Source organism: Dasypus novemcinctus, chromosome 10 (genome assembly GCF_030445035.2).
Source record: "Dasypus novemcinctus isolate mDasNov1 chromosome 10, mDasNov1.1.hap2, whole genome shotgun sequence".
Taxonomy (NCBI): domain Eukaryota; kingdom Metazoa; phylum Chordata; class Mammalia; order Cingulata; family Dasypodidae; genus Dasypus; species Dasypus novemcinctus.
In genome coordinates this window covers 91,028,606-91,040,510 of record NC_080682.1, presented here as the reverse complement: position 1 = coordinate 91,040,510, position 11,905 = coordinate 91,028,606, and the positions used below count along the sequence as shown (strand labels likewise).

At 46.7% G+C, this 11,905-nt stretch overlaps 1 protein-coding gene across 1 annotated transcript; it reads left to right on the top strand.

The window, feature by feature from the left end:
* Positions 1–3,144: 3,144 nt before the first annotated feature.
* On the top strand, positions 3,145–10,069 carry CNGA4 (cyclic nucleotide gated channel subunit alpha 4). The gene is made up of 6 exons (XM_004466909.4): positions 3,145–4,789; positions 4,926–5,027; positions 5,212–5,318; positions 5,632–6,277; positions 6,981–7,330; positions 9,055–10,069. Exons 1-6 carry the CDS (start codon positions 4,728–4,730, stop codon positions 9,495–9,497), a joined length of 1,710 nt encoding a protein of 569 aa, XP_004466966.2. The 5' UTR covers positions 3,145–4,727; the 3' UTR covers positions 9,498–10,069.
* Positions 10,070–11,905: the final 1,836 nt, after the last annotated feature.

Here is an 11,905-nt window from a genome sequence, read left to right as displayed (position 1 = left end):
CAAGGGAAGAATGAACAGCATGTGCGGGGTGCTCTGGAAATGTCAATCTGTACAGTGTGCCTGGAGGTTGCAGAGGAGAGTTTATAAGGTGAAGCTGAAGACACGGGCAAGAGGTCAGGTCCTAGAGAGCTTTGTAGGCCATGTTATGGAGTTTCAATTTTTTAATTGTGATAATAAGAAGCTATAAAGAAATGTATACATTACCAGATTGATTGTTGGGGGTCTTTGCAAAAAAAAAAAAAAAAACAGAGAAGAACTGTTAAGGCCTGAACTATGGTAGTAAGAATTCAGAGAGGTAGGCATGTGGACATTAGAAGGTAGGTCACCAGAGCTTGATGAATTCAAAAGGAAAATAGGAAGAAAGATTAAAAATTGAGGTTTATTTTATATAAAATTCAAAAATAGCCAAATCTAAACTATGGTATTAGAGGTCAGAAAAGAGATTACCCTTGAGAGAGCATTGACTGAAAAAGTACAAAGTAGGGTTCCTAGGACAAGGGTAATGTTGTTTTTGTTTTTTTTTTTTGTCTGAGTGCTAGTTGTATAGGTGTATTCACTTTGTGAAAGTTCATCAAGCTGCATACTTACGAAGGGTACACTTTTCTATGTTTGTCGTGGTTACTATGCTACATAACAACCCCCCACACCCAATGTAGTAGCAAAAAACAACAACCGTTTTATTATGCTCACAAATTCTGGATCAGGAATTTGGACAGACAAGATACAGCAGGAATGGCTTGTCTCTCTTCCATGATGTCTGGGCCTCATCTAGGAGGCACAAATGGCTAGGGGTAACTTGAGGTTGGTGCCTGAGCTGGAATGACTCAAAGGCTGAGCTTAGCTGGGACTATCAGAGTCCATACACGTGACCTCTCTTTGTGACTTGGACTTCTCACAACATGGCAACTAGGCTCCGAGAGGAAGCATCCTGAGAGGGAGTGTCTGATAGCAAGCATTCTAGGAGAATCAGAAGGAAACAGCATGGCCTTTTAGGTTCTAGCCTCAGAAATCACACATCACTTCTGCTATACTCTATTAATTGAAGCAGTCACAAGAGAGGAACAACTAAGAATTTGTGGTCAGTTTTTAAAAACTGCTACAATGTTATGCAATAATAATAGCAATAACAATAAAAAATACCAATGCTAAGTTTTCTAAGTGAGAGGCCAGGTCTTCATGAATCACTGGAAAAAGAGTAGATGGGAAAGATGATGAGCTCAGTTTTAGACCCAATGAGTTCACGTTGCCAGTGGGACATCACATGGGGACATTCAGTAAGCAGTTAGTTTAGTAGTATACATGGGTCTGCAGCAAAGGGAGTCATTAGGTAAGAAAGAAAATCCTGTGGATGACTGAGATTGGCCAGAGAGAGTACAGAGGATGCGAAGAAAGGAAGGCCTAGGACAGAGTCCTAACACCAACATAAAAGGGATGGGCAGAGAAGCCTATAAAGAAAACTAACAAGATATAAACAGGAGACCAGGAAATTATGGTATCATAGGAGTCAAGAAAAAAATGAGTTTCAAAAAATAAAATAATAAAATAAAATGTTAGGGGACTGTAAATGTTCCCTCTCCAAAAAACCCTCCCAAAACACAAATTTGACTGTATTACTTAGCTATGCAAAACACTTCACAGATTCCCTATTGCCTTTAGCTAAAATCCATGCTTTAAACATGGCTGACAAAGCCCCTGAGCTCTTTCCTGCCCACCTATTCCCATTCGTCTCTCACCACGCCCTCCCCAACTCAAGTCATCTAAAAAAAAACTGTTGATATTTCCCCAGTCTCCATGCTTTCTGATGCCTCTTTACGTCTACATACTGTTCGCTCTGCCTTTAGTGCTCTTTACCCTTCCACCTTTATATCTGGCTAACTGCTATTTATCCTATGGAACCCAGGCTGGGATGGAATACTCATCCGTTTGCTTTCTCCCACACCCCCTCCTCCACATCCAAGCTGAGATACAGAGGGACCTTCTAGGTCAGGAGACCTGGATTCCAGTGCAGACTCTGGGTATCACCCATTCTGTTTTACTTTGTGTAAGTTCCCTGCTTGCACCTCATATTTTATTCACTGACAACTGTTTACTGAATGGTTCCTCTGTGCCAGGTGCTGAATTAGTCTCCAGGGACAAAGAGATGCCTCTCCTATCAGAAGTCAGCTCTGTTTTCATGCACCCTTATCTATAGTCACACCCACTCTATCTTGTACCTGCTGGTTGAAGGATGAAGAAGGCTTTCTATGGTTCCTTTGCCCCATTTCCTTCCTGTCTTGTGCCTGAGTCAGCCAGCTTGTCTTTGCATTTTTGTATCCTTTCCCTTTCTGTGAACATGCTTAAGTCTCTGCCATATCCAAACAAAAACCTAAAAGTTCTTCTTTAAACTCATGTTTGTTTGTTTTTTCACTATCTTTATCTCTCTCAGTCAGCAAGTTATTATCAGAGCACCTGCTATCTGCCAGGCCAATATGGTGCTAAGCATTGGGGGTAAAAGATGAATGAGAGAGATTTGTATGCTAATATTCATCCATTGCAGCCTTATTTACAATAGCCAAAAATTGGAAGCAACCCAAGTGCCCATCAATAGAAGAATGGATAAACAAACTGTGTTATAAACATACAATGGAATATTATTCAGCTGTAAAAAGGAATGAAGTCCTGGTACATGTTCCCACATGGATAAACCTCAAAGATAATATGTTGAGTGAAATAAGCCAGATACAAAAGGGCAGATATTGTATGATTCCTGCAAATTCACAGAGACAGAAATTAGATTAGAGGTTACCAGGGACAGGAAGGGAAGGGGAAAAGAAAGTTAATGCATAATGGGTGCAGAGTTTCTGTTTGGGGTGATGGAAAGTTGTTACTAAGTGAGGGTGATAATACTATAACAACATTTTGAATGCAATTGATTTGACCTGAGTTGTACGCTTGGGAATGGTTGAGAAGGGAAATTTCATACTCTATATGTTACCACAATTAAAAAGAGAGTGTGAGCCTAAGGATACAATGACAAATGCTGCTTTAGTTTCCTAGGCTGGTGAAGCAAATATGATAAAATAGTTTGGTTTAAGCAATGGGATTTTATTTTATTAATTAATTAATTAATTAATTTATTTATTTAATTCCCCTCCCCTCCCCCAGTTGTCTGTTTTCTGTGTCTTTTTGCTGCATCTTGTTTCTTTCTCCGCTTCTGTTGTCCTCAGCGGCACGGGAAGTGTGGGCGGCGCCATTCCTCAGCTGGCTGCTCCCTCCTTCACGCTGGGCGGCTCTCCTTAAGGGTGCACTCCTTGCCTGTGGGGCTCCCCTACGCAGGGGACAGCCCTTTGTGGCACGGCACTCCTTGCGCGCATCAGCACTGCGCATGGGCCAGCTCCACAGGGGTCAAGGAGGCCCGGGGCTTGAACCAAGGACCTCCCATATGGTAGACGGACGCCCTAACCACTGGGCCAAAGTCCGTTTCCCAAGCAATGGGATTTTATTAGCTTACAGTTTGAGGCTGAGAAATTATCTAAGTCAAGGCATCAGCAGGGCAATGCTTTCTTTCAATGACGGGATGCCAGCGATCCTTAGATCCTCTGACACATGGCAAAGTGCGTGGCAGTGCCTGCTGGTCTCTCCCATCTCTTCTAGATTTAGTTGATTTCAGCTTCTTGCTTCCAGGGCTTTCTTTCTCTTTGTCTGAATTTCATTCTCTTATAAAGGACCCCAGTAATAAGATTAAGACCCATTCTGAATGTGGTCGATCACACCTTACCTGAAATAGCCTCATCAATAGGTCCTACTTAGGATGGGTTCGCATCCACAGTTATGGATTCAATTTAAGAACATGTTTTGTGTGGAGTACATACAGCTTCAAACCACCACAAATGCAATACACGATCCTATACTTGAATTTATAATGGAAGGTTAAATGCCCAATAGGACACTATTGGGACAACTGAAAAAATTGGAATATGGATTGTATGTTTTATATCAATGTTTGATATTTTGAACCTGATAGCTGTACTTAAGGTGGTTACATAAGTGAGTGTCCTTGTTCTTAGGAAATGTAAATGGAAGTGTTAAGTCTTAGAATGGATGGAGATAGATAGACAGATAGATAGATAGATAGATAGATAGATAGATAGATAGATAGATAGATAGATAGATAGATGATAGAGAATAGAATATCACAAATGTGACAAAATGCTAATAGTTGGTAAATTTGGGTATCTAGGTGAGGGTATGTTAGAGTTCCCTGTATTGTTTTGTATTATTTTTGTAACTTTCCTGTAGGTTCAAAGATATTTCAAACTAAAAGTTTTAAAAAAATAAATGAATGAGATACACTCCCTGCCCTCCAAAAGCTTACAATCTGGTTGTGGGTGGGGGAAGAGGGGAAAGGATGAGGCAGAACCTCAGGCAGAAATAAGGCCCAGGCTTACCTCTGAAGCATGCACCTCCCCATCTTCTCCTGGGACCTCATTAGAGATGTTTAGCTGGGTAGGTGTAAACCCAGGCCCTGGGAGACAGGGCGGGGTGCAGGAGCCACACTACCTCAGCCCTTTCTGTAGCGCCTGGCCCTGGTTATGTTGCTAAGAGCTTCAGAAGCCAAAGACAGAGAAGTCACAGCGGGAGCCAAGGGCAACCTCTTCCAGATAGTTAAGCACTAGACCCCACCTCCTGAAGTCCCCCACACGCAGAGGCCCTGGATAGCTCCCACCTCAGCACCAGGCCACAGAACCATGAGCCAGGACGGCAAAGTGAAGACAACGGAGTCCAGCCCCCCTGCCTCTTCCAAGACCAGGTGAGAGATGCTGATCCCCTGTGTTGGTCTGTTTGCCACACTAGATGGTGGGGACTGAGTCCTCTTAGTACCCCAATCACAACCACAGCATTGACTGGTGAGTAAATGAAGCATGACCTTCCCTCCTGCCCCACAGAAAGTCACTGCCTGTCCTGGACCCATCCGGGGATCACTACTACTGGTGGCTGAACACGATGGTCTTCCCAGTAATGTACAACCTCATCATCATCGTGTGCAGGTTTGGCAAGGGTGCTAAGGGAGGACCTTAATGAGAGAGGAGGGCTAGAGGGAGGCCTGGAAGAGGGGTGGGCCCTTGGGGTGGGGTGCAAATAAAGGACCCGAGACTAAGTGCTGGGGGACCTGGGGAGATCACACACACAGAAGATGCCTTTAAGCCAATCCCTTCTCTCCCCATCCCACAGAGCCTGCTTCCCTGACTTGCAGCACAGTTACCTGGTGGTCTGGTGGGTGCTGGACTACACCAGTGATCTGCTGTACCTACTGGACATTGTGGTGCGCTTCCACACAGGTCAGTGAGTACCTAGGGCTGACCCTTTGTTCCATGGTCCCTATCTCTTTAACCTCTTAGTAAAAGAAAGCAACCCCCTCCCTGTCAGCATCTCACATGCCTCTATGCTTGATAATACCCCCATGCTCACCCCAGAAACCCTGGAGCAGGGCTCTGCCAAACCCACCCTGTCCCGGTATCTGTCTCCCTGCCCTACCTTGGCCTGCCTACCCTCACCCTCATTACTGGAGCAGGCAGGTACCCTGACCCAGCCCCATAGCTGGCCCCATCCCACTGCTGACATTGGCTGGTCCTCCCATCCCACCCCTACCAGGATTCTTGGAACAGGGCATCCTGGTGGTGGAGAAGAATAGGATCTCGGATCGCTATGTCCGCACATGGAGCTTCCTGTTGGACCTGGCTTCCCTGCTGCCCACGGATGTGGCCTACGTGCAGCTGGGCCCTCACACACCCACACTGAGGCTGAACCGCTTTCTGCGCGTGCCCCGCCTCTTCGAGGCCTTCGACCGCACAGAGACACGTACAGCTTATCCAAATGCCTTTCGCATTGCCAAGCTGATGCTTTACATTTTTGTAGTCATCCACTGGAACAGCTGCCTGTACTTTGCCCTATCCCGATACCTGGGCTTTGGGCGAGATGCCTGGGTTTACCCAAACCCGGCACAACCTGGCTTCGAGAACCTGCGGCGCCAGTACCTCTACAGCTTTTATTTCTCCACATTGATCCTGACCACCGTGGGTGATACTCCATTGCCAGCCCGGGAGGAGGAGTACCTCTTCATGGTGGGTGACTTCCTGCTGGCTGTCATGGGCTTTGCCACCATCATGGGTAGCATGAGCTCTGTCATCTACAACATGAACACTGCGGATGCAGCTTTCTACCCAGACCATGCCCTGGTCAAGAAGTACATGAAGTTGCATCATATCAACCGCCGGCTGGAGCGGCGAGTTATTGACTGGTGAGGACTCAGGGGTCCCAGTCCAGGATAGGGAGGGGTGTATGTGGGAGAACCCAAGAAAGGTGGCTGGGTTCTCACTGCCTGGTGAGCCAGGCATGGCCATCAGGATGTGACATTCATCGGTGGGGCCCCTGAGCAGGGCTTGGAAAGGTCCTCCAATAAGGGACCTGGACTTGATGGAGTGCAGTGGGGTGAATAAGAGTGGGACAGGCACTCATGCACTCAGAAGGCCTGGATGGAGTGGGCAGAAAAAGCGAGACCCCCAGGGCATGGCCAAAAGGACGATTGACTATGTCATGGTAGTCCGTACCATGGGCCTCAGGAAAGGAAGTGTCACAAAGCTGGGGAGCTGGAGAAGGGTTCTAGAGAGGCTGAGGCCTTAGTGACTTAAGTAACTCTTAAGAGGATGGCACAAACCATCCCTGATTGGTGGGTGGGGAAGGGCTTGAGAGGAGGCATCCACTGTCAAGTGATGGAGGCTTCCATGCCTTGGGGGAGGGAGAAAAGTCAAAACATATCTGTGACCAGGAAAGGAGATTGTGGGCTGAAGTTATTCATCAGCTAACTGCCACATATTTCCCTGCCCCTGTGAGATCTTAGTGTGGTTGGGCCCTTGGCTGAAGCTGAGCTGAGCCCTGATGGCTGGGGAGAGAGGCAGGCATGTAGGGGGGTGATGATTAGCTGTCGCTGCCCTTGCTCCCAGGTACCAGCACCTGCAGATCAACAAGAAGATGACTAACGAAGTAGCCATCTTACAGCACTTGCCCGAGAGACTGAGAGCAGAAGTGGCTGTATCTGTACACATGTCCACTCTGAGCCGGGTACAGATCTTCCAGAACTGTGAGGCCAGCCTGCTGGAAGAGCTGGTGCTGAAGCTGCAGCCCCAGACCTACTCACCAGGGGAGTACGTCTGCCGCAAGGGAGACATTGGCCGAGAGATGTACATTATCCGTGAGGGTCAGCTGGCTGTGGTGGCAGATGATGGTGTCACACAGTATGCTGTGCTTGGAGCAGGGCTCTATTTTGGAGAGATCAGCATCATCAACATCAAAGGTGGGTATCCCAACATTTGTGCCAGGGTCAGAGACAGGGTTGGGGGTGGAGGATAGGGACAGCAGAACCTTGTGCTGGGACCAGATGGTCCTCAGATGAAGGAAACCTAACCCCTGTCCAAATCACTAAGGGGCTCAGGGGAGAAGCTAGACATGGAGGGTCTATTCCCTGAAAAGAAGTTGAGCCAAGATCAGTGAGCAGAATGTGTCCTTCGACGGTGGAGAAGGACATGCTCTGTGTGTATTGACCCAAGTTATCAACAGACCAGTGGAAAGTGGCAGAAAAATATTAACAATGGCTAATATTCTCTGCATGCTTACTATGTACCCTGTTCTAAGCGCTTCATGTATATCAACACATATTAAATTCTCACAACTTTATAAGGTAGATACTATTCTTCCCATTTTTAAGATAAGGAAATCAAGCACAGAGAGGTTTGGTAACTTCCCAAGGTAACACAGGTAATAAGGAACACACACTGGAGATCAGTACCAGGAATAACTCTGGAAAGGGAGGGAGAAAAGAGGGAATTTCTGTTTACTGAGCATTAACTATGGGTGGGGCCAGGTACTTTACACCCACTGGCTCATTTATTCCTCCCATCAGCCATGCACAGTAGGAGTTGCTATGCCTGATTACAAATAAAGCCTAGGCCATGGGAGGGAGGGAAGCCTGGAAAGAAGGTGAACCCTCCATCACTGATGTTGAGCCTGAGGCTGGGTGTGCTGGCAGTGTCGTGTGGCAGGACTCTCTTAGCCGGGGGAGGGGGTCCCTCCCTTTGTGGTTCTAAAGACCTCACATGTGTCCTCCAACTGCTCCCTCAAGCTCCACATCCTTCATATGTTGACCTTGGATAAATCACCCCCCTTTTTAGGCCTATTTCCTCAGTTATCCAATGGGGACAATGGTAAAAACCCAAAGGGTTATTTGTGAGAATTAAATGAGCTGTATAGATGAGGCACCCAGCACAGTGCCTGGTACATAGTAAGTGCTCAACAATTGGTGGTTCCCTTCCCCTTGTATGGTCCTTTCTAGCTCTGTGACTTGGCGTCATTCAGCCTAATCTAACTCCCCACCCTCCACCAGCTTTCTAACATGCAAACAATACCATACGGCTCCCCAACTTTCAGTAGTTTCCCACTTCCTTCAGCATAAGATCTTAACTCCTTGTCACGGGGACCCAGAGTGACCTGGCTCTCTCTTCCTCTCTCTTCTCTCCAACACTATACCTCAGCCACTCTGACCTGATGACTGTTTTCTGCTTCCCCCTGACCCTCTAGCCTCTATCCATCTGCTCATGTGCGTCCCTCTGCCTAGATTGCCCTCCCCACTGTCCCTCTCTCTCCTCCCCTAGTCTCCCTCAACTCAGTTCAAGTATCACTACCTCTAGGAAACTTTCCCTAAATTCCCTGCCTTCCAGCTTATTAGGGCTCTTTGTTTTCCCACAATACCTTATGCATATGTCCATACTGCACCAGCCATACCGTTACAGAATACCATCTAAGTGTCTGTCTCCTCTAGACTGTTAATTCTTTGAGGCAGGTCACTGATGACCACCATGGGGCCTGAGCCTCAGTGCATTACTGCATGAAAGAATGATTGAGGTAGAAAGAGAGGTCAGGAGCACAAAGCTGGAGATGGGAGTCCTCGTTCAGGAGGGAAATGCAAACCTCCACCCTCACCCTGGATAACTAGCCTCCCACCTATCTGTCCATGGGCCACAGGGAACATGTCTGGGAACCGCCGCACAGCTAACATCAAGAGCCTCGGTTATTCAGACCTGTTCTGCCTGAGCAAGGAGGACCTGCGGGAGGTGCTGAGTGAGTATCCACAGGCCCAGGCTGTCATGGAGGAGAAGGGCCGTGAGATCCTGCTCAAGATGAACAAGTTGGACGTGAATGCTGAGGCAGCTGAGATTGCCCTGCAAGAGGCTACAGAGGCCCGGCTGCAAGGCCTTAACCAGCAGCTTGATGATTTGCAGACCAAGTTTGCTCGCCTTTTGGCTGAGCTAGAGTCCAGCGCACTCAAGATTGCTTACCGCATTGAACGGCTGGAGTGGCAGACACGAGAGTGGCCAATGCCTGAGGGCCTGGCTGAGGCTGATAATGAGGCCGAGCCTGAGGAGGGGACTTCCAGGGGTAGACATGGACCACTGGGCCCAGAATAAACCCATCTCTCTCCCCAGGACCTCCCTAGGACCTCCACCTTCAACTGAACCCAGAGTCATAGGAAAGCCTGTCTGCAGACTCCACCATCGTTCCTGCTAGGTCAGAGATGTGAATGAAGTGGGTCTGTAGGCACCCAGCCAGAGATGTAGGAGGAGAGCACACATTCATACACACACACACACACACGCACACACACAGACCCCACCCTGCTCAGCAGTACACATACACACACCCAGGTGTACACACACACACTGGCCCCTAGACCGTGCATTCCACATAAAATGCTTTAGAGTTCCCAGTCTAAGAGCATGCATGTTTACTCACAAAAATAGACATATTTTATACCCACATAATAGATACACATTCAGTTATGCCCCCCATGGACACACATATGCTGACCATCACACACCAACAGACACACTGATGCCCTCCACAGATATATACACACTTGTGAACACATAAAAGCACACCCAGAGCCTCTGGGTCCAGAATTTCTTTTAAATGCCCCCAGTATGGGCTTCTCACATCTGTACCCTACAAGTTGCACTTTAATAAAGTATTTGCCTCCTCACTAAACATTGATGGGGCTGGAGGGAGGGGGTGGCAAAGCCGATGGTGACCCATAATAAATTCTGTCTGAGTTGGGTCATAGGAACTAGGAGCATGAGTTGTGGAGTATCGGGAAGGTTGGATTCAAAGAGGCCAGAGTACTTGATACCCTGAGAATCAGTATGTCAAGGTGAAGCATGCGCATATAGCACACTGCTATAAGTGTGCACATTTTCATAGCTACATTCTTTTACACACACTGACCATTGCCTCTCCCACCACAGGGTGTGTTCTCAACCATCTCTGCCCTCTTTTCCTCCCCTGAGCTCCATTCTGGAGCCTAGGGCCAGTGCTTCCCTTGGTTCAGGGATTATTCCCCGGGTGCAGGTGACATAGATGGACTCAGACCTAAAGGATTTGGAACAAAGCTTCCTCAAATATCCATAGGAACTGGGACTGTGGCTTGGGTCAAGGTGTCAGGAGATTCTGCAAGGGTTATTGTACCTTAAATAATTTTAAAATAGGTATTTTATGATATCTCCCTCATAAACTGTAAGACCAGTGAGGCTAGCACTTAGTCTCTCTTATTCATTCCTATATCCCCAAGCCCAAAACTGTGCTTTGACATAGTAGGTACACAAATATATATTTGCTAACCAAAGGGACAGGAGTTCAAGCAGATAGAGGCCCAATGTTAGAGGAAGATGTATGCCAGCTTTTCTAGGTGTTTTCCTACCATCTCTGCCCCAAAACATGCTGAGCCAGAATGTGTGGGTATATTGTAAAGCCCATTTTAATGATACTTGGGGGACTTAGGGAGCTGAGAATACACTTTTCATTGACACACTTCAATGTGCACACCTATCCCCACTGAAGGGCCTCTTAGAAGAAGGGTGGTAACTGGCCACATGGCATATCCTTGATGGAAAAGCAAAACTCTTCTGGGGCCAACTATGCATCTCTCTGTGCCTCTGCTGTTTCAGGATAAGATCATATTCCTTATGGTGGGGCCTCCACACTCAGAAGGCATCTGGAATATCAGTGAATCCAAGTTGGGGTCCTCTAATTGTGGAGTCGTTTCCATCACTGGTTGAAGACACAGTCTTGAGATGTCTTGACAGTTTGGGATCAATCTGGGTAGAGTTAGGTTAGGATGGGCAGAAGTGACACAATTTTAAGTTCCTGGAATAACAACAACAACAACAAAAAATAGAAATCATCTTTTAGTCCAAAGAATATTAATTACTGTGTGTCAAGCAGTAAGCTGAGTGCTTATATATATGGAAGGAAAATGTTTAGATATTAATTTGTGTTTTGCTCATTATATCCCTCTTCTCATTATAAGAATATACCTAAATCTTTACATCCCCTAGACATAGAGAATGAATTTCAGGCTTAAAATAAGAAATAGCCATAAACCCTCTGCCCTAGCTTTTGTTTGTGAAAACCACGGCTCCAAGTGGGGGTTGGGGGGTTGGGGGGTTGGGGGTTGGGAATTGTACCTGATTGTCTGTCAGGGCTGAGTTAAAAGAGCAGAAGATTCTAGACCTCAGGAACGGAGATTCCCCAACACTAAGAAAAGGACTGGAATTTTCAAGGGTTATATTAGTTTACTGTAGTTGCTATAACATAGTACCACAAATTTAGAAGTTTAATACACCTATTTATCTTACAGTTCTGTGATTCAGAAATCTGGACATAGCATGACTCAACTAGGTCCTCTGCTTAGGGCCTCACAAGGCCGAAATCAAGGTGTCAGCAGATAGAGGCCCAAATGTCAGAGGAAAGTTCTCAAGGTTTGGTACAAGTCTACACTTCCAAGCTCTTTCAGGTTATTGGCAGAATTTAAATTCTTTCA